This window comes from Echinops telfairi, unplaced genomic scaffold, assembly GCF_000313985.2.
Source record: "Echinops telfairi isolate 266 unplaced genomic scaffold, ASM31398v2 ScPeMD7_23;HRSCAF=83, whole genome shotgun sequence".
NCBI lineage: Eukaryota > Metazoa > Chordata > Mammalia > Afrosoricida > Tenrecidae > Echinops > Echinops telfairi.
The window spans coordinates 15,993,468-16,016,158 of record NW_022103920.1 but is presented as its reverse complement, the minus strand read 5'-3'; the positions used below and the strand labels follow the sequence as shown (position 1 = coordinate 16,016,158).

General features: G+C 48.5%; 1 protein-coding gene across 6 annotated transcripts in view; it reads left to right on the top strand.

Annotated features, from left to right (window-relative positions):
• Positions 1 to 22,691, top strand: part of AHCYL2 (adenosylhomocysteinase like 2) — a 50,206-nt gene that overhangs the window by 17,743 nt on the left and 9,772 nt on the right. For all 6 annotated transcript variants that reach the window (XM_045288697.1, XM_045288696.1, XM_004707810.3 and 3 more), the window contains exons 3-12: positions 862 to 1,005; positions 1,579 to 1,679; positions 4,763 to 4,865; positions 6,202 to 6,296; positions 8,721 to 8,827; positions 10,635 to 10,751; positions 12,576 to 12,639; positions 13,057 to 13,145; positions 17,265 to 17,335; positions 19,254 to 19,348. In XM_045288697.1, the coding sequence (XP_045144632.1) occupies positions 862 to 1,005; positions 1,579 to 1,679; positions 4,763 to 4,865; positions 6,202 to 6,296; positions 8,721 to 8,827; positions 10,635 to 10,751; positions 12,576 to 12,639; positions 13,057 to 13,145; positions 17,265 to 17,335; positions 19,254 to 19,348 (986 nt within the window). The remainder of the gene's footprint in view (positions 1 to 861; positions 1,006 to 1,578; positions 1,680 to 4,762; positions 4,866 to 6,201; positions 6,297 to 8,720; positions 8,828 to 10,634; positions 10,752 to 12,575; positions 12,640 to 13,056; positions 13,146 to 17,264; positions 17,336 to 19,253; positions 19,349 to 22,691) is intronic.

Here is a 22,691-nt window from a genome sequence, read left to right as displayed (position 1 = left end):
AAATCCTTGAAATGCCTTAGTTCTCCGGACCTAAGCAGATCAGAGCCCCAGAGACCTTAGGAGCTCCGAGCGCCTGGGACCTTCTCCTGAAAAATGATAGCAGTATTGCTTGTCCCACCAGGAGCCACATAATCTTTCCTGGGCAGGGCCTTCTAGCCCCCTGCCCCTCCAGACATCAAGGGCTGCTCAGGAGGACATGTTCCTCAGAAACTTGAGTGTAAATCAAGGGAGGGAATTAATTGCCTCAGCATTTCCAACAAATGATTGCCAGCGACAGCCTATGCAAACCACAAAATCTCCACCCCGCCGAGCCTTCATCAGGGACTCCGCTTCCCTAGGAGTCCACAGGGCTTAACGCAGGGCCTTCGGAGGTCAGCAAGCAGCGAGCACGCTGAATCCTTCATTGTCAAGGTCGGAGAGCCCCCTTAGAGCCGGCCTGAAAACAACACTCTTCTGTGTGGTTCCTAATTACTTTCCCATGGCCTCCTCTCTTTTCAGTCTTCTCTGTTCAATTACTGCAAAAAGACACAAATTATGTCAGGCAATTGAGCAGCGCCAGGGGTGGGAAGCTGGGGTTCCAGAAATCATGACACTGCACTGGGAATTTTAGCCTAGCCTACCCTCTCGCCTCGCCCACCACCAAGACCTGCTGTGTGCCCGGAAGATAAAGGTAGCCTGAGACTCCCTCCCAGTCTGTGCTGCCTTGGCAGAAAATGTGGACAGCACATGGGTGTGATGTGCAGTCTACTCTGCCATCTAGGGTCAGTCTGCATCGAAGGCCCGCTCAGTGGCACCTGGCTGGAGGAGGCGTCTTGGAGGAAGCCCTGTTTTCCCCTAAGGGTTTTTAATTCTGTCCTTCAGCTGCTTCCTACACAGATAGCTCAGACGATGAGACGTCCCCCAGAGACAAGCAGCAAAAGAACTCCAAGGGGAGCAGCGACTTCTGTGTCAAGAACATCAAACAGGCGGAATTTGGACGGAGAGAAATTGAAATTGCAGAACAAGGTAAAGCAGCCACGCACCCGGCCCTCCTCCATCTGCCGGTCTCTGTGGCCGGCAATCTTTTCATCTCCTGGGTTCCGGTAGCCAGCGAACTCACCCTGTGATGATGAAGAATACTTAAATCAAAAGAGCTCTAGGCTTGGGAAACACAGGGGGCTGGGGGGTGGGGGTGGGCAGGCGGACAACTAGCCCCGATGAGGCTAGGAGGACCCCCTGTGGTGAGGAGAGAGGATGGGCAGTCCCAGCCCTGGAGCACCTCCCTCTGAAACCAGTGGGTGTGCGCGTGTGGCCCCACGTGTGGCTGAGAAGAACGGTGCCCCATGGGATTTACAGTGGCGGATTTTTCAGTCATAAATCTCTAGACCCTTCTTCTGAGATGTCTGTGGGGTAAGGTAACCTTTCAGCTGGCAGCTGCATCACCCCAGGGCTCCCAAACCCTCTCCACAAGGACAATCTGGTGGCCATGTCTGGACCCCTGAGAAAGCTAATCTATCAGAGAAAACGTTTTTTCCTTTTCTCCTCTTCCCTCCACTGCCCACCTCCCTAATACCGCTGTGTCTGTGCTGGACCTTCCAGAAATGCCTGCCCTGATGGCTCTGAGGAAGAGAGCGCAAGGAGAAAAGCCTCTGGCTGGAGCCAAGATCGTGGGCTGCACGCACATCACTGCTCAGACTGCCGTGAGTTCTCCCCTTGCCCGCCCTGGAACTAAGGAATAACCACCTCCCGGCGGCGAGTGCTTACCACACGCCCAGCACTGGGTGACCAGTTAACAAGCCTTTGTTCTCACACTGGCCATGCCAAACAGGAATTCCTGCCTGTCCCCAGTCAAACAAGGACGCCGAGGCTCCCAGAGCTTAAAAATTATACAGCCACCAGGTCACAGAGTAAATATTTGAACTTCAGTGTACTTCACTCCGACCTTCTGTTTTCTCCATCATGGTACACTGCTTCCCCTTATCTTCCTTTCCAGTCCTTTCTACGAGGGGGCTCTGAATTGCATTGCCCTCAGCTGCACATAGAGAAAATTGGATTAATCGGATAGGGGAGGGGCAGGCAAACTATCGGGAGGTTGAATAAGGAGTTTACGTTGTTGACCACAACATTGGTTATCTGAAATGTAAACCTCTACCTAAATTACAAAGTATTTTAAAAAAATAAATTACCATAAGGCTTTCCTGCTGACCCAAACGGAAAGGAAGGCAATGGGAGTCGGCCTGGCTTGTGCAGACACAGTGCATGTGTACGTCATGCAGCTGCGCATACAGCTCGACGTGCGGTGGCACTGGACTTCCAGGCCCCAGTCTCGGCTCCTGTGACGCTCACAGTTGCCACCTTAGAGTCCTTCCTTCATCCTCAAGCTGCCCACGGCCTTCCAGCCACCACACACCAATGAAGAGGAAGAGGACCACTTCTCTGTCTCTCCTTTCCCAGAAGTCCTCTGGGACAAGCTGACCTGTCTCACTGGGCAGAACTGGGTGACACTGACAAGGGGCCAGGGTCACAATGAACGACTCACATCAGCGACTCTCAGATTCTGTGCCTCATTTTATTAAAAACAAACAAACAAAGCCATTCTGGAGTGCACTTGTGTGATCCTGAAATGAAATTCAGATCTCACGTGTATGTATACTCATCGTCTTTTTAAAAACAATTAGTATTGCCGTTTATTATCAGTGTCTCTTGTTTTTCTAGGACGCTTTTTAAAAACCGCCACAGAATACTAGTTTGAAAAACAAGGGAATGAGAAGGAAGCAGTCTATAATAAAACGCTATTTCAGTGTGCAGAGCTGAGGCGCACCGCTACCGGGTAGCCAGATTCCGGTAGTGTTTATTTGCAGCCGCATCTGAGTGAGAATGCAACTGGTTAGAGATGTGGCCTCGGTTCCGGTGCCTCTGAGCCGCCTTGTCTCATTACAGTCTCCTAAAAAGGGCAACAGCAACAAAAAGGCTGAGTTTTTCTCTCAAGATTTACCCAGTTGTTGCATTCCAAGAAAAACTGTTCTTACTTTGTTTCGAAACTACCAAACTCTACTTTTCTCATATGTAAAGTGGAGTAAGAGTCTCCACCCAGAGCGTGATGAATAGGTATTTAACCCATGTTGAACTTGCACTGGGACATCGGCACACTGGAAAATCGCACGAGATGTGGCACCATTTTGCATGACAAGAGCCTGTCCTAGCACATTCAAAATGCCTCCCTCCCTGTCCCTGCCCACTGACTCCCGGTAGCTTTCCCAACTCCTGTGACCAAACCACACACACACTCCAAGGAAACGAGCCTACAGTTTCCAAAAGCACCTATGTGGAGCCATCAACACTGCTTAGACAGCATCCTGAATGGGCCACATGTGGAACTTGTGATACAGCATCAGGAAGGTCATACATCTAATTCATTGAATTGCCAATGATCATGATCTCTCTGGGAAAAGTGGTGCTTTCTAGACTCTACTGCGGGATTTATAACATCCAGGCCACCTGTCCAGCAAGGCCAACTTTCAGAAGAGGGTTTCTCCTACTGCATGTAATGCATGGCACTCCTTGGCCCAGTTTTTAACTAGAGACCGAAGAGATTGCTCAAGACACAGACCCCTACAGTTAGCCTCGTCATTAGGCGGCTTTTCTGGGTTACATGTTCTCTGAGGAAAAGAGGTCCTTGATTATCCAAAATTAATATAGCAAATTGAAAAGCTCTCTCTTTGTGGAACTACAAACGAATGAATCCGGACAGAAATACTGTCGAGCCAACTCCATCAGGACAAGGAGGCTTCAGTGCAGTGGCTGAAAATAGGGTCTCACGTTGCTAGATCCTATCGAGTTTGCTTTTAACCCAACTCAGTGAAGGGCCCCTCCTCTTCCCGGTGGCTTCTCTAGCCTTCTCTGAATGGATTATTCAAAATTAACATCAATTTTAATGCTCCCACCCCCACCTTTTTTTCTTCTTCCTTTAAAAAACAAAACAAAAAAAATCACAACAGCCTTTTCTTTTTAATCGTTTTGTTTTCCTGATTGTAGAAGTCATTCATATTCATTTTCCAACATGATCACATTCCGTACTGTAGGGAGACAAGGTCTCCTAGCACCCCGCTGTTGTGGAAATAATTACCCTCCTTAGTGACTTCCTTCCTGCCTGTCCCCTAGCCGTGGAGCTCTTTCTAGTCTTGAGGTGTGCATCTACCGTTCTTTCTCACCAGAGCCCAGTGCTTTTCCTTCTAAGCGGTCATGATTTGAAGCCAGGTTAAACCAGCTAGTTCAGTCCCCACCAACCTGCCTTTATTCCTGTTGGTGCCCTAAAAGCCAGCAGGCCTAACTCACAGATCTCTGAAGAGTTTTTATCTTCTTGATGTCAGTCGCAACCTTGACTCTTTGACGGCTCAAGAGAAATACTGTTGATTTTATAGATTATTGGGCTTCCTTGCCTAAGATGGGAGCATCTCTTACAGCAATCTGGAGCCTATGCAGAAATAGAACTGTAGCCCAACAGTTTTACAAAATGTTTTAGCAAAATGTAACAGTCTTTTGGGTAAGCACAATACATTACCTTAAGTAAGAAACAAAATGTAGCCATCAGCTGGAACCTGCCTGCTCCCAACCCTCCTTCTGAAGGCAAGTTCCCAAGTTCTTCAGAGCAGTGGGAGAACCCGTGGCCCAGGTTATCCCCCGTGGGCCTTCTCCTTGCCTGAAGTTGTTGACTACATAAACGAAGCGTCTTTGACCAGAATTTGCCCCAGCCTTGCTCACCCTTGCTTTCTTTCCCATCCAGGTGCTCATGGAAACCCTAGGCGCTCTGGGAGCGCAGTGCCGCTGGGCGGCCTGCAACATCTATTCCACCCTTAATGAGGTGGCTGCTGCTCTGGCAGAAAGTGGTAAGCACCAGGCCTGGGGTGCATGGTGTGGCTAAAGTAAGTCCCTGGAGAGTTTCAGCATTCCCATATGAAATCTTCAAAGAAGGCCGACAGCAAAAGCTGTCAGGAAAGAAATCGATCCCAGCCTTTGATGAGACTGCTCTCTCCTGGGTGTCTCCCATCAAATGTGACCTCATTGACTGTTGTCATGCAGTTGGTACATACCTTGCCCATGTCTGAGTCCATGATCAGTTCATGCCTTGACTGGGCTCGCTCATGTTAGAGCACCACTGTCCACTTCTCACGGTCTACGGTGACCCAAACTAGAGGAGAAAGTGCTGCAGGGCTGTAGCTTTGTGGCCCTGCTAGTTTCCCAGTAAGCTCCGTGCCCTCATTTGCTGTTGGGTGTTTCTGCTTCAGCAGTAGAGGGGACTTGATCTGGCAGGTGAATGAACAATCACAGTGAAAGGACAAGAGACACAGAGACATTTGGACTCTGCCAACGCCTTGCCTTCTCTCTGGCAGCGCGGCACAGAGGCGGGTACCCACATTTGCATTGGAGCACTGGAGAAGGGCCAGGCCACCTGCAGCGCACATGTGCCCTGCTAGCATTCTAGTCTCCCACTCACATCCACTTATTTTTTTTAAATTGCTCATGTGTGATATATGTATAGAAAAATGAACTGATATTAAATGTAAAGCCAGTGACATGTACACATTTTAAAAAATAAATCTTTATTGACCTAAGATATAAAGACAAATTAGAATCTTTTTGCCCTCAGACTCTGATATTATAGAGAGATGACACAGACATAAACAATGCCAATACGATGTGTATCAGAAATGTCACAGCTATATTCAGTACACAGACAAGTGGCTTCTAAAAGTTCTGATTCCTTGAGTGATCACTTCCGACTGGCTTAATCAGATGTCATTACAGATGTGACACTTGGGTGGGCACAGGACTGGTGGAAGTGATTTTGGGGGTGTTCCAGGCACAGCAGATGGGGGAACTAGAGTGAAGAAGCAGGAAAGAATTCAGAGGTGGTTGGGAAATGAGAGTTGACGTTTGAGTCAAGGAATATTTATTTCTGGTTTCTTCTCCTCCCTCCCCACCCACCCTTTTAGAGAGGTTTTTATCACTCCCTCATATTCGTGTCCCTTTTGATAGTCTCCTCTGGGGGCAAAGGGAAGGAAAAAGGGGTTGAAGCAGTGGTGATCGGTGAAGAAAGTTAACTGCCCAAGGAGGGCAGCAGACTGAGAGTTTGGCTTTGAGGGTAGCCAGGATCTTCCTGCCAAAGTTTCGGCCGGCTCTCTTTTCAGGCTTACAGAGTTTTTCTTTGTTCCTTTTTCTCAGGGTTTCCTGTCTTTGCCTGGAAAGGAGAGTCCGAAGATGACTTCTGGTGGTGCATCGACAGATGTGTGAATGTGGAGGGCTGGCAACCAAACATGGTGGGTCGGGTTTGTGCACACAGTTCTGTCGTCGGTTTGAGGAGGGAGGTGTAGGGAGGCCGTGGCCCGGGGAAGGCCTTCCCAGCCTGAAGGAAAGACCATGTCTTCTCTCCCTCCGAGGTCCTTGGGTTTCCAGCAGCTCTCAGCAGTTATGTGAAGGGCCCTCCAGGGAACTGAACCTCTTTGGAACTTGAAAGTGCTTTCAGTGCTGCTCTTGAAGGCCCACTGTGCAGTGCTGCTGCAGGATTGTGCGGGACTGCTGCAAATGGAGTGGAATGAGCTTCCGTTCCAGTACCGCTACCCGCTGCCCACTTGCACCCCCCGCCCCAAATCCTGACGGGGTCCCAAGTGAATCTGTTCTCTCTCTTTAGTCATCCTCCATTTCAAAAAGAATGGCAAAGCACCTTTGGAATGTTTCCTTCGCTTTGTTTTTATTTTAGTCTCCCCTTCTCACAGTTGCCAGTTCTTGGAAGCTGAGAGCACGTCAGGGGCGCAGAGAGAGGCGAAGAGCGGCTCCCGGTTGGGAGCAGTCCTTCTGCTGCCGGGGCTCAGGGAATTGACTGAAAAAGAACCCCCTGACACTCCAGTTGCAATCGCTGCCTGCGTGGAAGATCGCAGAGCAGGCCTCGCTGGGTCCGCAGTGGTGGGGCAGCCTCTCTCTGGGTGCTGGGGTCCAGGTCGCACTGCAGCTGGGCTGGTGTGCAGGGCTGCCTTAGAGTCTTCGTAGCCTGAAAAGGGGGGTCGTCTCAGTGTTGGCTCTAAGATGAGTCAGCTCACTTCAGCAGGGTTTGACAGCCACAGGAGGGAGTCTGACTGACAGACACTGACGATGATGTGCCAAGGGATTTTTCCTGGGAAGAAAACATTCATCTGACAATCGTGAGCATGGTGGGGGATGGGGAGGCCCCGGAGGGCTTGACAAGCTGTGGAGCCAGCATGCGCTACTGGAAAAGTAAATGAAGAGAGAAACACGGGGACCCAAAAAAAAGGTTGCTCCCCCCAAACAGGGCCCTATCAAGATCTGGGCCTTTGCTTTGCTTTGCTTTAAGTCTGACCTCGGGAAGGTCCCCTGCTGACACTCATTTCCAGCTGCAGAATTACAAGGTGGGAATCACGGGCTACCCTGGTCATTAGAGATGGCGACTCCCTGCCTCAGTTAAACACAGGAAAGTGGACGAGACTAGGGGCTGTACAACACAGAACTGTCAACTGATGATCCAGCTTTGCATCTGATCTGTTTGGAGCTGTGGGGGCAGCTCCATAAGAGATGCCATCTGTGCAGACGGGGAGAGGGAGCCCCAGAAGAGCCTCCGAAGGCTCGGCCGGGAAAAGACCAAGCCCTAGCTTAGAGCAGGTGCGAGGGTTCTCACAGAGGCCAACCCTGGGAGGTTTGCTGAGCCAGAGAAAGCAAGAGCGAGATCAGGTGGTAGACTTGAGGTTGGGGATTCAGTGCACCCTGGGGTCCGGGTGGCGTTTTTTGGCACTTCTCGATAGAGTTGATCGTTGACGGGACTGCAAAATGCCGACAGAGGGCAGCTCGGCTCTGTGGGGACGTCCCAGCGCAGGGAAGGAAAGGTCTGGAAAGTTCGCCCTTCTGTCAGCAGGGGAAGGGCTGAAGTGCTGAGGTGCCTGCGGCGGTGCTCAGTCTTTCTTTCGCTCATTTCTTATTCAGAAGCTACCCTCTGGTGATGGAGGCTCCAGTGGGCACAGCCGTGTGTTTATCTTTAATCCAAGCTGAAATAGTGATGAGCTGTTCAGAGGCACGCTGGCACACCTACATGCTGCCGCCTCCCAGTTATTTTTAATTTGGTTTATACAGAGTGTGAGGTTGAGCCAGGCAAAAACCTACAGTGTTGCCTGATATATCGGGCAGGAGAGGGACTGTGCTAAGGGCAAAGCAAAGGACCGATGTGTACCGTTTACTAAGCCAACATAGGGGGCATTAGTTACCTGGCCTTTGACTTAAACTGTACCTTGACTGGCGATCTTTAAAGTCCTGAATTAGAGGGAAGAAATCCGCTTGTATCCAGTTGAGGTTTTCCAAATATTAGAGTACATCCACGAGCTCTAGGGTCTAGATAACCATTGCAGCTACTGATCTGCACAAAATCTCTCTGTTTGGGTTGCTGTGTAGTTTGAGATATGTCATGTGGGAAGGGTATTTGGCTATGAGAATTCTAATTTGTTTCTCACTCATTGTCTTTTACTTCAGCAAAATGACTGGCAGATTATTGTGTTTATGCTGGCTTTTAGTTACCACGGAGCAATTTAGTTAGCCCTTGAGCAGGGGCTCCTTATCCTTTTAGGAAGAGTACAGGAAGTTTGAATATCTGTTGTTGATTCATTTGAAATTGAGATCCAAGACCCAGCGAAGGACTGGGAGCTTGGGGCCTCCAACAAATGGAATGATGGTTGTTATTGCAGATCTTGGATGATGGAGGGGATCTTACTCACTGGATTTACAAGAAGTATCCCAATATGTTTAAGAAAATCAAGGGCATAGTAGAGGAGAGCGTGACTGGAGTCCATAGGTAAGATCGAACATGTTCATACCTGGTTTGTGCGGCCTAGACTCTTACCCTTTTAATCACATACCCACAGTACACATGTTAAAATGGAAACCTGTGACGAGACCAGGTCTCAGTCTGCACATTTTCTTTTCTGAAGTAAGAAAGATGACAAGATCTTAAACGGGACAAGATCTTAAACAGGGAGAGGCCGGAGACAGTGAGTCCTCACGTTGCCCTGCTGTCATAATGCAATGGCTCCTGGTCCTTTGGGGACACATTCGTTTATTTGACCAACATGCACTGAACATCTGCAATGAGCCAGGAACTGCCGTAGGTACTAGGAATGATGGGCCAAGCAGACAGAGCGTGGGCCCCATAGGCTTCAGCGCATGACAGCAAGGACCTGGGTTCTGTTTCTCAAATGAGCATTCATTCTGGGAGTAAAACTGCAATTATTTCTGCTTCCTCTTTAAAGAACTGAAAGTATAAAGTTTTAGAGAAGCAAATCCTGAACAAGCCACCAGGCCTACGTCAATATATGGAGATCTTTGGATGAGTACAAAATTTGGAATATTCAAAACTATGGGTTCACACTATACCTTCAGACTCTAAGCAAGGAACTGATACTGAATGAAACACATAGTTGTCGTTTTCAGTTGACCCAGTTTGTTACTTCAAACTTCTTCAGTCTGGATTCCCATAGTTCCTTTATCAAGAACTTAGTAGAAATTCCCTGATTTATCAGCTACTGCCCTCCCAGTACTCCAGAAATGTAATTTTAATGAGTCTTGACCTAGTATTTCCCACCTGAGTTGGGAAAAAAATTCATTTTAAATACCTACTCCTGGCAAAGTAGAAGTAAAACGAATCTGTTACTAATCTGCTGCTGAGTGGTTCTGAACTGAGGGCGGGGCTCCCTTCAGAAAGGACATTTGAAAGTGTGGGGAGGGTCTCTGTTTACCACAACTACTGGAGAGACTATGACATGGGCTCGGGGGCCAGGAGTGCTAAATGCCCTACAGTGTCAGACGCGTCCGTCCTACACAACTAACCCTTGCACCCGCCTAAGTCCTAGCAGCTTCCTGGGGGGAGCAAATTTTGACCTTCACTCTGGGAGACTAAGGACTATACCTATTTTTTCATCTTATTAATCGTGGCACAATACATTTAATGCTCTTTCCGTAGATTTTGCTTCAGTAAATCAATGAATGTCATTATAAATTGATTCACATTGTTCCTATGCTGTGGTCCTAAAATCCCATACTCGACCCTATAATCTATCCTTAAAAAAAAAAGCTATAGCCTGAATCTGTTTGTTTGCAGTGTTACATATATAAGAGCAGAAGAGGGCAGGAGAAAATCATGTAATGGTTCATACAGAGGAGGTTAAGGAAACTCTAATTCAGCCATCAAAATGTATAAATAAGAGTACTATATAGAATCTTGCAAATGGTTATACCTATTTACATATGTGGATTAAGATTACAACATTAAAACTATTTGAAAATTAAGAGTGGTTGTGAGTAGTGAGATTCTGCAGAATTTTGGAAATAGTACTTAAAGTTACTCTTGTTATCATTGAAAGAGGCATCAATCTGAGACAAGTCCTTTAAAATGAAAGGGAGGCCAGGGATTCACTCACCCTGCCTTTGATTGTGGACTTTTTGTATAAGGTGCAGGCAGGCTCTGGAAAGCTATTCATCCGTTCTAGATTCACATAGTAGGACAAGATGAGTCATGCCTCACGCTTCATCGGCCCATGCTCAACTGACACTATGTCTGTCCAGTGCCCTCATGTCTCAGGTCTTCTTGGTTCCCTCCTCCTCAGACTGTACCAGCTATCCAAGGCGGGGAAGCTGTGCGTTCCGGCCATGAATGTCAATGACTCAGTCACCAAACAGAAATTTGACAACCTCTACTGTTGCCGTGAATCCATTCTTGATGGGTACGTTTCGTTGTGTTTGGGACGAACTTGAGTTGTGTGATATTTTATAGCTCTGAGCTACCACTGCTACCTCAGTGAGAGGAAAATCCATTTCCTAGCAGGAGTCAGGGGAGCTCCCCTCTGTTGGTGGGCAGAGTGCTTGCTTTGTGAGCCTATCAGTATTACAAGGTAGTAACTAAAGTCAAGGTAAATAAATAGATGTCTTCAAGGGTGTGGGGAAAGGCTCCTGGTGCATTCATTCCAGGTCATGCGGCCAGCTCTGGGTCTCCTACTACCCTATAAGCCTCTGGACTGCTGGACACTTGTGGCAAGCACTCAGTTCCAAGAGCCATTTCTCATTCCTCAAATCCGTGAATACTGCCAGTCTGAGGAGACCTAAAATAACGTACCAAGTCCCGGGTTCTGCTAGTGTGCATTTTCTGTTCCCCTGCTTGGTCCTGAGAGTCCTTAACTTCTTGCTAGGAAGGCTCAGTCATGTCCAGTGAGAAATCATCATGGTTTGTAGAACACTACTGTTTTTCCAGATGATTTCCATCGTGTCTGAGTTAATGGAAAAGTGAAGAAAAGGCCTATGGGCCACAGTGCCAGGGAGTCTGGACCCGAGGCTTTATATTGAGTGGCTACGGCCAGAAAGAGCTAGAGCACTGACTGTCCTTTATCATCTCTAAGACCTCTCTCTGCAGTTTTCCCATCTCTACCCTGGTGACAATAAGACCTGCTTCATAGAGTTATTATGAGGATTAAATTAGATCAAGCATGTATCCTGTTGCTCAGTGCGACTCCCCTTGTCATTCTTTGTAGAACTCTGGGTTAAGTCAAATCTTAAGGAGGATTTCTTGCTTTTAAATGCGTTCAACTCAGAAAATATTTCCAAGAATTGACCCTTGCCAATTCTAACTACTGATCATTATTACTGCTGTAGAGTCGGTGTTATTGTCAAAGAGACTGGACATTTAAGTGCATTGCTAGTCCATCTGTCCATCTATGGACCGTCCCTAGTTCTCTCCACCACATAAGTAGAGCCTAGAGCCTGATAGAATCCATCAAATCTGGGTATATTTTTATTAAGGTGGTTGCTCATCCACAGCAGAGCGTCTTTTAGAATTTTCATATTCAGAATCTGTAAGCCTAACGTCTGTCTATGCTAACTAGGCTCAGTACACAATCATGACACGGTATTAGGTGTGTAAAGAAGGACAGCATCCCTTCTCAGCAGAATCACCCTCCATGGAGAAACGGTTCTTTAATGTCAGAGAAGCGTGAAAGGGAGAGCCAGCGGGAAGCTGTGGAGCCAGAGGTTAGATTGCAACAGTGGTGGAATAGGGAAAGTTCAGCTACCTGCCAGGCACCTGTGAGAGCCCATAGGTGCGGTCGGAAGGTGAACAGCTTCCCAATCCGTAGACAGATCCATCAGTGAAAGGGAATAGAGAGCCCAGAAACAGGCCACACGAAGATAGTCAGCGGACTTGACAAAGGAGCAGAGGCGACAGGAAAGGCAAGTCTTCCCAACAAGTGGTGCTGGGACAACCGGACGTCCAGGCAAAAGGCAAAACGAAACCGAGTGTCGGCACAAGTATTAGCTCCAAAGAGACCCGAGACCTGAATGTGGGCAGCCTAGAAGGTCACATAGGAGACAATCTAGATGACCTCTTAGCCACACCCCCAACCCCCAGTATGAAGAAAACCCTCCATAAATTGGACTTCATTCAAAAGCAAGGCTTTTTTCCACAATGGAAACTCCCTGAAAGCAGCAGGACTCAGTCAGGACTGAAGAAAGAAATGGAGAACATTCTGCTGATCAAATATTTGCTTGCTTCCCCCTAGACTTAAAAGGACCACAGACATGATGTTCGGTGGAAAGCAGGTGGTGGTGTGTGGCTACGGAGAGGTAAAGACCCACTCTCGGCTGGGGCGCCCCAGCATCTTGCTGAGCTGCACTGGGACTCTTCATGTGCAGGAGAGTACAGCTATTAGATGGGAAAGCCCCACAAGGGGCCTCGGCTTCAAGTACAGTCTTGCTTTGTCCCTTTGTATTTTAGCCATTGCTCCCAGAGTTGGTGTTCCGCCTTGTTCCAGTGCCACTCTGTGATGCTCTTTTCATTGTGTTTTGATTCTGAACCATGCGAGTGGGTGTTCTGGTGCACGTGACTGTGCTAAGCGGTGGCCGGGGGCTGGCTCGTGAGCTGCCATCAGTTGTTCCTCTCCCTCTAGACCCTGAGTGGGAATCTATTCAGTTGGCGGGGGCAGCTCTGAGACACAGGCTCCTCCTGACAGCCCCTGTGCTGTGTGCTTCCTCCCTCTCCAGGTGGGGAAGGGCTGCTGCGCTGCTCTGAAAGCCATGGGCTCCATCGTGTACGTCACGGAGATCGACCCCATCTGTGCCCTGCAAGCCTGGTAAGCCAGCTCTTCTGCACCGCCACCTCGCCCGGGGTCCGGAGCCCGGAGCGGCCCCCAGAGAAGGGCCTATGTGGTGTGCCCAGTCTTGTCTTGGGGGCGCAACCCGACAGAGGCTGCCAGCGAGCCAGTCACCACAGGGTCCTGTGCCTCAGCCCTGCTCTGCAGAAGGCAAGACCTAGAATTCCCAAGGAACAGCAAGCAGCCGGGAGACCGCCCTGAGTCGAGAACAGGAGCTCCACGCGGAGCCCGTGCCCTTTAGGAAGAAAGGGGCACCGTCAGACCTTTCTGGGGTCAAGCCTGTCCTCCCTCAAAGGCCAGCTTCGAGCCACAAGGACACATCCCAGAGCCGGTCACACATAGCGGCTGGGATCTGAGTGCAGGCTGGGTGGGAGTTCTCTGCCCTACTCTTTTGATACTTTTAAGTTTGAAATAATTCTAGAAGGAAAGTTTCAAAACAAACAACCAGGAGACCAGTGTCTGCTTTGTCTAGTCCGCTGCTCGCGAAGTGAGGTGGGGCTTTTCTGACGGCCCCACGACTTCTCTGAGGGGAAGTGTGTTTCTCAAGAGAAACCCGGCCAGACACTCTCCCTTCTCTAACCCGCGTGCTTCTCCTCTGTCAAACATGGTCGTCGCAACGACCTCAGAGCTCTGGAAGGTCAGTAAAACAGGTGTGGCATCATGCCAGGTGGGGGCATAGTATAGAATAATTGTGTGTGTGAAGCACAGAGCTGCTGTCACATACCAGACCCTGGGAAAGGGTATCGACGTCCTCCTCAGCGGATAAAACGTTGCAGAGTCCCGGGAAGTGTCTCCTGAAGAACATATCCAGAGACCTGGCCTCCACTCCCCTCACAGCCGAGCCACAAGCCCGCAGCTCTCCCCGGCAGAGTTCTGGTGTTTTTCCGCGTCAGGGCTGCACCACACCCCAGGAACTCTGGACTCCTCCAGGCACTGTGCAGGGTTCCTTGCAGAACCTGCTTTAGCGCTGTTCCGATTAGATACTGTCCCAGTGCTCTTACAGCAAGGTCCATCATGGACTGTGGGTGAGGCCATGCTAAGAATAATAAGAGAAGGCCTCTACTTTTCAAAGCACAAGGAAAGCCCTGGAGAATAACCACTGGACTTGCTAACCGCAAGGGAGGCAGTTCAAACACCCGCTCCTCTGTTCAAGAACAATGAAGCTGACAGCTCCTATGAAGAGGTACAATCTTGGAAACCCTAGTATGGGCCCTGTGCATCAGAGTTGACTCCATGGCCGTGGTGTGTGGGTGCTGCCAGGCACACTGTGGTCCGTGCCGAGAGGGCGGGGGACAGCTCATGCTTCTGCAGGAGCGCAGAGGAGAAACAGCAGCGGAGGAAGCAAGGGGGCCAGGTAGGAAGAGGTGGCTGTAGCCCTGAGTCTGGAGGCACAGGTGCAGATGTTTTCTTTGGACGTGTGTCCCAGACAGAACTCCTGCGTAGACACAGGATGGCAGAAACTTGGCCTGTGGAAGAAGCTGTGTGAACGGAGGGCACATTTGAGAGAGCAATGCAATCTGCAGTAGAAATCATGTCAGGTACCATGACGTGGGTTCTGTCTCTGAGCAACCCTGTGTCTGAGAGAGCCAGCCCCGCCCAGGCCTGCACCGCCCTCACAGTACTTGGGGGCTCAGCCCACAGTTTCAGCCTCTCTCTCAAGCCAGATAGCTTGTCGAAGTTCCTTTTCACTGACCCTCGGTTGTACCAAGCATGATGTCCTGTCCCCGCTGCCTACGTGCCCAAAGTATGCGAGACTGGGTCTCACCATCCTGGCATCCAAGGGGCATTCTGCTGTGCTGCTCCCTCCCCGTGCTTTGCTCGTCTGCCACACTGCTCCCGTCCACCGTTCAGATAGGCCCGCACTCCGCATAGGAGGGCACGGACAACACTATGGCTTGACTCAGCCGTCCCTTGATCCGCATCATGACATCTTTGCTGGGTTAACCTTTTTAAAAGGTCTGGTGTAGCAGATTTGTCCAATCCAATAAATTGTTTGGTTCCTTGACCACTGCCTCCATGAGCATGGATCATGGATTCGAGCAAAATGAGACCCTTGGCAACCCCAGCCTTCTCTCCAGTTATCAGCACACAGTTCATTCACCCAGTTGTGAGGGTTTGGGTTTTCTTTACGTTGAAGTGTAATCCATCCTGAAGGCTGTCGGTAGTCTCTGGTCTTCATCAGTTTGTGCTTCAAGCCCTCTTTGCTTCCAGCAAGCAAGGTTGTGGCATCTGCATAGCTCAAGTTGTTAATGAGTCTTTCTTTAATCCCGATATTACGTTCTTCAGATAGCCCCCCCGTTTCTTGGATCATTTGCTCAGCACACAAGTTGAATAAGTGTGACCGAAAGATGAGACCCTGATGCCCACCTTTCCTGATTTTAAACCCTGCCGTCTCCCCTTGTTCTAGTTGAATGCCCACCTCTTGGTCTCTGTATAGGTTTCATGTGAGCACAACAAAGTGTGTTAGAATTCCCATTCTTTGTTATACTGTTCATGGTTTATTATCCACACAGTGACGGCCTTTGAATAGGCAATAAAACAGGTAAACATATTTTTTAGTTTCAGCCAAGAGCCATCTGACATCATTCATAATATCCCTTATTTCACATCCTCTTCTGAACCTAGCTTGAATTTCTGGAAGTTCCCTGTCAATGTACTACTGCAACCATTTTTAATGACCTTCAGCAAAATTTTACTTGTGTATGATATTAATGGTATTGTGTCATAATTTCCTCATTCTGTTGGCTCACCTTTCTTTGGAATGGGCACACATATGGATCTCTTCCAATCAGCTGGCCAGGTAGCAGTCTTCCAAATGTCTAGGCATGGGAAAGTAAGCGCTTCCACTTGTTAGAGCATAGTTCCTGGAGCGTGTTTTCCACTTGCCTTCGGTGCAGCTCAGACTTCTGCCTTTGATACCATCGGTTCCTGATCATCAGCCACCTCCTGAAACAGAATCATGAGACTTCGCCTATATGTCAGTGTAAATGTTGGAATCTCATCCTAAAAGCAATGGAGAGTGTCACTCAAGTATTTTAAGCAAGGAAGTGGCAAACTCTGAATTGCGTCTATGGAAATGATAGAATGAATTAGAGAGATATAAAACGTGGGCCACTGCGATGGGGCCAGGTGCTGTGGTAGTAGACAGGAAGTCATGAATCCAGAGTGTCATTAAGCACGGCTCGAATGAATGGCAAAGAGGGGACGGATTGGACAGGTTGTAAGAAATTGAAGTAGAAAAATCAACCAAATTTCTTGACAAATTCAACTAGGGAAAGGGAGCAAGCTAGGATTCTCCATTGTATTTGGCTCCTACAGTTTGTTGAAAAGTGGTGCCGTCTAACAAGTTAGGAAACATAGAAGCAGGCGGGGCTGGGGGTGGAGGGCGTGGATTGATTTTTTTAGCGCACTGCTGAGCTTGAGATCCCATGGGGCCTCCAGGAAGAGCTAGCTTGTGGCTTATGTGATCCATGGCCGTGAAGCTTCAGAGAGACCTATGCTAACAATGTACTGTGCATCTGTGAAGCAGCCACCTGGAGGTGATCATTGAGACCAAGGAACAGGAATTGATGGCGTTACATGAATGGAGAAAAATGTCAAGGAAGAACCTTCCGGAATGCCACTGTCAGAGAAGCAAAAGGAAAACCAGAAGAAACCAGCATTATGAGTCTCAGGAGTACATAGAGAGTTTTAAGAAGTCAAATGATGTTAAATACAGCAGAGAAATGCAGATAGCATAAGGACCTACAAAATATTTTTTATTCTGGCATTCAGAAGATCATTGATGATCTTGGGATCATTGATGATCTTGGGATCATCAGTGTTTCAGTGGAGCAGGAGGTTCAGTGGCTAAGTGAACCTTCTAGAAGCTCAGTTTGGGTATTTCATGGCTCCTGTTATCGGGAAGAAATAAGTTCCAGTCATTCAGTAGGGCCTTTATGAACTGTGGCACTCGATCGGAGTTTTCTGCTTCGTTTAGCTCTATCAGGATGTGACAGCATAGGTACCATAGGGATTGGTGTCATAATCTTTGAGGTTCTGTGGCAGAAGGCTCCCCAGCCACCTGTTCGGTTCATTGATTGTGCTTTATTTCTACAGCATGGATGGATTTCGACTGGTGAAATTAAACGAGGTCATCCGACAAGTGGACATCGTTATTACCTGTACAGGTATGATTATGGCAGAGAAAATGGGCGACACTTGGGAACACTTTACGGCAGGAAATAAACATGACTGGAAACGCTTAAAGCCAGAGATAGCTGTCCACAAACCAGTCAGTCGTCCACGTTCTCCCTGCCATCATTCTGACCCTCAGCTACCACTGGGTCATCCCTACAGGAAGGTTGCTCTCCACTCTTCTAACTGCCCCACATTTCTGCCCACCCTCAGCTACCTGCGAGGTGAGATTCATTGGCAGAGTTTTGTGGGAAGCCAGAGCTCAAATTTGTACATAGGATATTTTATCTCACCTCCCAAAGTGAGCAAGGATGCTTATCTCCAGTCTGTAACCGAGCTTAGGCCAGAGCAGAGTCCTCCGAGGTAGAGAAAGTGAGGCAGGAGAAACCTGCCATCGTAACCGTTTTGAAGTGTACGATTTAGTAACAATTACATGCACCGTGTTGTGCGACCATCACTGTTTCTTTCTCTTTTCACTTTTATTTAATAGCCACAGTGAAGTTCACATAGCACACCTCTTCCCCATTTAAAAGTAAAGTACTGCAACCGTCCCCACCATCGACCTCTGGGACACCTCCACTTTCATCGCCCCTAAAAGAAACCACACATCCACCCGCAGGCCCTCCTTGTTCCACCTAGCCCGTCCCACTGCCGTGGGGTCAATTCCAACCCTTAGCGACCTTGTAGGACACCGTAGACTGCCCCCTCTGGGTCTCCCAGGCGGTAAATCTACGGAGCAGGCAACCTCAACTTCTCCCATGGTACAGCTGGTGGAGTTGAACTGATGCCCCTTCAGGCCAATTCGTAACCCACTGTGCAACCAGGGATCCTCCATATCTTCCATAGCAGTTCCTAAACCGACCTAGAGAAGTTAAATAATTTAGGACAGGCCCACTAGGATGGGTAAAATAAAAATGGCAGGTGTAGCAAGTGTTGGTGAGGACTTGGGGAAATCAGAATCCTTGTCTGCAGCCCGGGATGGGGAAGAGGGGCCCTCATTCTGGAAAACAGTTTCACAATTCCTCAACATGTGTGCAAAGTAGAGCTACCGGTTCATCCAACAGTCCCAGCCCGAGCCTGTAAAGGAACACGGGCAGTGGCACAGTGGGCTAAGCACTGCGGCTCGCTGAAGGGCTGGTATTTCAAACCTCCCGGCTGCCCCACGGACAAAGGTGAGACAGTCTGCATGATCCCAATGTGGAAACCCCGTGGAGCAGTTCCCTGCTCCCTCGTCCCATGAATAGAAAAGTCTCCTTGGCAGTGGGTTGGAGGGGGTGTGAAGTGGTTTTGATTTGCATTAATGAATGATATTTGCAAACAGGACTAATTTGATTTGCATAAAGGACTAACTAGATTAAATATTTTTTCATTGTTCTGTCAATTGTATACCTTCTTTGGAGAAATAAATACGAGGGGGTTTTGAAAAGTTTGCGGGAAAATTCCATTATCTTTTCATTTTTTGAAGACCCTCTTTATTCAGTTTCTAATTGTGTGGTTTGTCTTTTTGTTGTGGTGAGGGCTTGTTATCGATTCTGTATACAAGTCCCTTATCAGATGCGTGGCTTGCAGTCTGAACCCACCAGCACCCCCACAGGGCAAGGCTGGCAGTGTGCTTCCGTAAAGATGGACGGCCTTGAGCGGTTCCCCTCCATCCTGCAGGGCCCGTGAGGCAGAACTGACTGGACAGCAATGGGTTTGGCTCGTGCTGTGAGAGTCTTCTCCTCAGGAGCCATTGCCAAACCCGGTGTCACAAAGATCTCCGCCATATTACCATTTTAGCTTTTACCTTTAGTTCTCTGGTCCACTTTTGGTTAATTGCTGTGTACAATGAGATGGAGGGGTCTGACTTCATCTGTTTGCATGTGGCCAAAGTCTCCTGTGGTCTTGTTTTTTGTCTCCTCTGATTTTAAGGTAACAAGAATGTGGTGACCAGGGAGCACTTGGACCGAATGAAGAATAGCTGCATCGTTTGTAACATGGGACATTCCAACACAGAGATCGATGTGGTAAGGTCAACCAATTCATTAGTGGGGACTTCCCCCTGACCCAATTCTTCCCAAGAAACATAAACTGGGCAAGGAAAGAGCAGAGTCACCAGCTACCTGCAACATGCCTGTCTTGGCAAAGGTGTCCACAGCTGCTCACTGACTGGCCTACGGCCTGTGCTTGAGGCCAGGATAGAGTTCCTTCTCTCAAATTGGTCATTTCACATGATTGTCTGCTTCCAACCAAGCTTGATACCTACTTGATGCCATCTTACCGTACTGGGGCACGTGCAGGTGGAGACTACATAGACTGAAAACGACCAAAAGGGTACAATGAGTGCCGGGGTGGGGGCATGTTGATTTTCCCAGGGAAGTGAGAGAGCTTGTCGGACAGGACAAGTCAAGAGAGGGAAGCCTGGGGAGGAGGGGTCAGGACCTCGCTGAAGGTGGCCTGTGCTGTGGCGTCCACAGCGGCCTCTCACGGCCTCCTCCCTTGGGCTCGCTGTCCTCTAGCAGCAGGTTGTCTCAGGGTCACGGTCAGTGCAGTTTTGCAATGCAATCCACTGGTGTAATTTCAATGCTCAAGCCTGGGGAAAAACTATCACTTTGGCTCTCAAATTGGACCGTATGTACAGTCCAGTCGAACACAGCACTGAGTCTTACTAAGTTGCCCAATTGGCAGTTAGTAGAAGTGTTCTTTCTCTCTGTGAGACTTCCCAAAGCCTCTCTCATGGTGACCGCCGCTGACATCTCTGAGCTTTTCCTGATGGTTTTCTGGTACCCCATGTTCCCCTGCGGGTCACCGGCTCAAGCAGAGCTCGCTGCCGTCTCCTCTGAGGGCTGCTCTGTTGGTGCCGCTGCTTCTCCAGCTACCGGTCCGTGGATCTATTGAGAGCCTGTTGGGCGGTCCCTGTTTTAGACAGTTTCTCGTCGTTTTAACTCTGTGCTCTGTTCTTATGTGATGGAAGCTTATTTTGCCCCTGGGGTATGTGAGTTATCCAGACTCACCAGGTCATCTTGCTTAGAGTGAACAGTTGATGGTCTTTCATTGTTGTTGTTAAAGTTCGCGGATGTGCCAGAATGCGGAATAGTCAAAGTTATTCATGTTTCTAAAACTTTCCCGTGCATGAATACCACCCCCCTGCCCCCATCAATCTGCATGGGGAGCCCCGAGTGGTGGGAAAGACCTAACGGGAAGTGGTCACATCTGGGGAGGGAAGGAGGTGCCTCCCTGAGCTCTTCAAACGCTCTGAAATCAAAATGACACAAAGACAGTCTTGTCGCTTTGGGATTTTTTTTTACAGATTTAAAAGGTGACGTGGGCTCATTTCATCCTTTTGATCTCCCAGTGAGGGTCCATTCTTTTTTGCTTGTTTGTCTTTAAATCATTTTATTGGGGGCTCGTACAACTCTTAACACAATCCATACCTCCATCCATTGTGTTAAGCACATTTGTACATTTGTTGCCATCATCATTCTCAACTTTGCTTCCTCCTTGAGCCCTTGGTATCAGCTCATCATTTATCCCCTCCCTTCCTGCCCCCACTCCCTCACGAACCCTTGATAATTTGTAAATTATTACTATATTGTCATGGATCCGTTCTAATTCCTAGTTTTCAAAAGGAAACCTAAGGCATGCACTACTCAGGGACGGACATTGATCGTCAAATGAAACTGGCATACAAAATGCCGATGTTTTTACTCCCGTCCAGTTCCCTCCCTATCCTCCTGTATGTTGTACCGTGACCTCCCTCCGGACTCCCGGATTCCTTTCAGATTGTGATGAAGCAGCCTCTCTACCCTCCCAAGGCAGCGGGACACAGTACTCTCTCAGGGGAACGCCTGGTGAGCCTTTAGCACCCTTCACAAGAGTGACTGCCGCCTGCCAGGTGCTGGGCCTACAGGACTCGGTGGAGCCCATGAACACATGGACAGGGGCTGGCAGTGAGAAGAAAGGAGAGGACTTCACAGATCAGTCAGTGTGTCCTAGGTTGGGCAGCAGGGTGCCGAGTGTCATCGTACTGATTCATGACCTGAGCTGTGATGTTAAATAGAGGTCTTAAAAGGTGCCTCATTAAGATGACTGGCCCTGTGGCCTTCGAAATGAAGAAGATTTCAGGAAGCGAGGGAGCCGTACAAATGCCCGAACCTGGGCACCTGGTCTGTTTGAGAAACACAGCGGCCAGGGTGGTCAGAGCAGACTGAGCGCATGGTGCCCTAGGTGGTGATTCCTAGTTTTAAATAGTATGCTCATTAGAAGATCGTTCCCCACCACAGCCTTCCTTCCTAAGGAACATCAGTGCTGCAGATACTTGGGGAACCTGTGGCAGGGACTGTGCTCACAGGATTGTGCCCTGGGCTGCGTCTGTCTGCTGCATATTTCTTTCATCTAGAAGGCAAAAGACCTGTGACTGTATGCGTCACAGTTCAGATGATGAAACCCTTAGGTACCTATGTTTTGCTAGCCTCTGAATTACAGCATAGTAATGGTTTACCCCTGGACCTGTGATTGACTTCAAAACTACAACCACAGGCATTTACTCCCCATGAAGAAACTGATGGGCGAATACCAAAAATAAACTTTGGGGCCAGGGCATGGCACCCCATCAGACTCAACCAGAAAACACTCCTAAAGGTCAACAAACAGATGTTGAACTATTTATAGGCTTTTCTTTTTTTAAATCATTGTTTTTGTTGTTGTTGCTTTTTTTTGTTGCTTTGTTTTGCTCTGTCTTGTTTTTTGGGCATATCATTATTATCTCTGCAGATCTATCTAGATAAGATAGGCAGAATAAACTATCTGGAGGAGATAGTTCCGACAGTTCTGGGGGAACATGGGAGAGGGAGAGGCGGGGGAAAGGAAGAGGGTGTTAACAAATTCAGGGACAAGGGAACAACAAGTGATCTAAAATCAATGGTGAGGAGGAGTGTAGGAGCCCTCGTAGGGCTTGATCAAGGGCAAGTAACCAAGAGCAATTACTGAAACCCAAATGAAGGCTGAACATGATAGTGGGACAAAAGGAAAACAAAAGGAAATAGAAGAAAGAACTAGGAGGCAAATGACATTTATAGAGATCTAAATGCAGGCATGTACATATGTAAATATATTTATATATGACAATGGGGAAATAGATCTATGTACATATATGCATAGGTTTAGTATTAAGATAGCAGATGGACATTGGGCCTCTCTCTACTCAAGTATTCCCTCAATACAAGAACATTTTGTTCTTTTAAACTGGCATTCCATGATGCTCACCTTCCCTACACTATCGCTAAAGACAAAGCGGGTACATAAGCTATTGTGGTAAAGAAAGCTGATGGTGCCCAGCTACCAAAAGATATAGCGTCTGAGGTCTTAAAG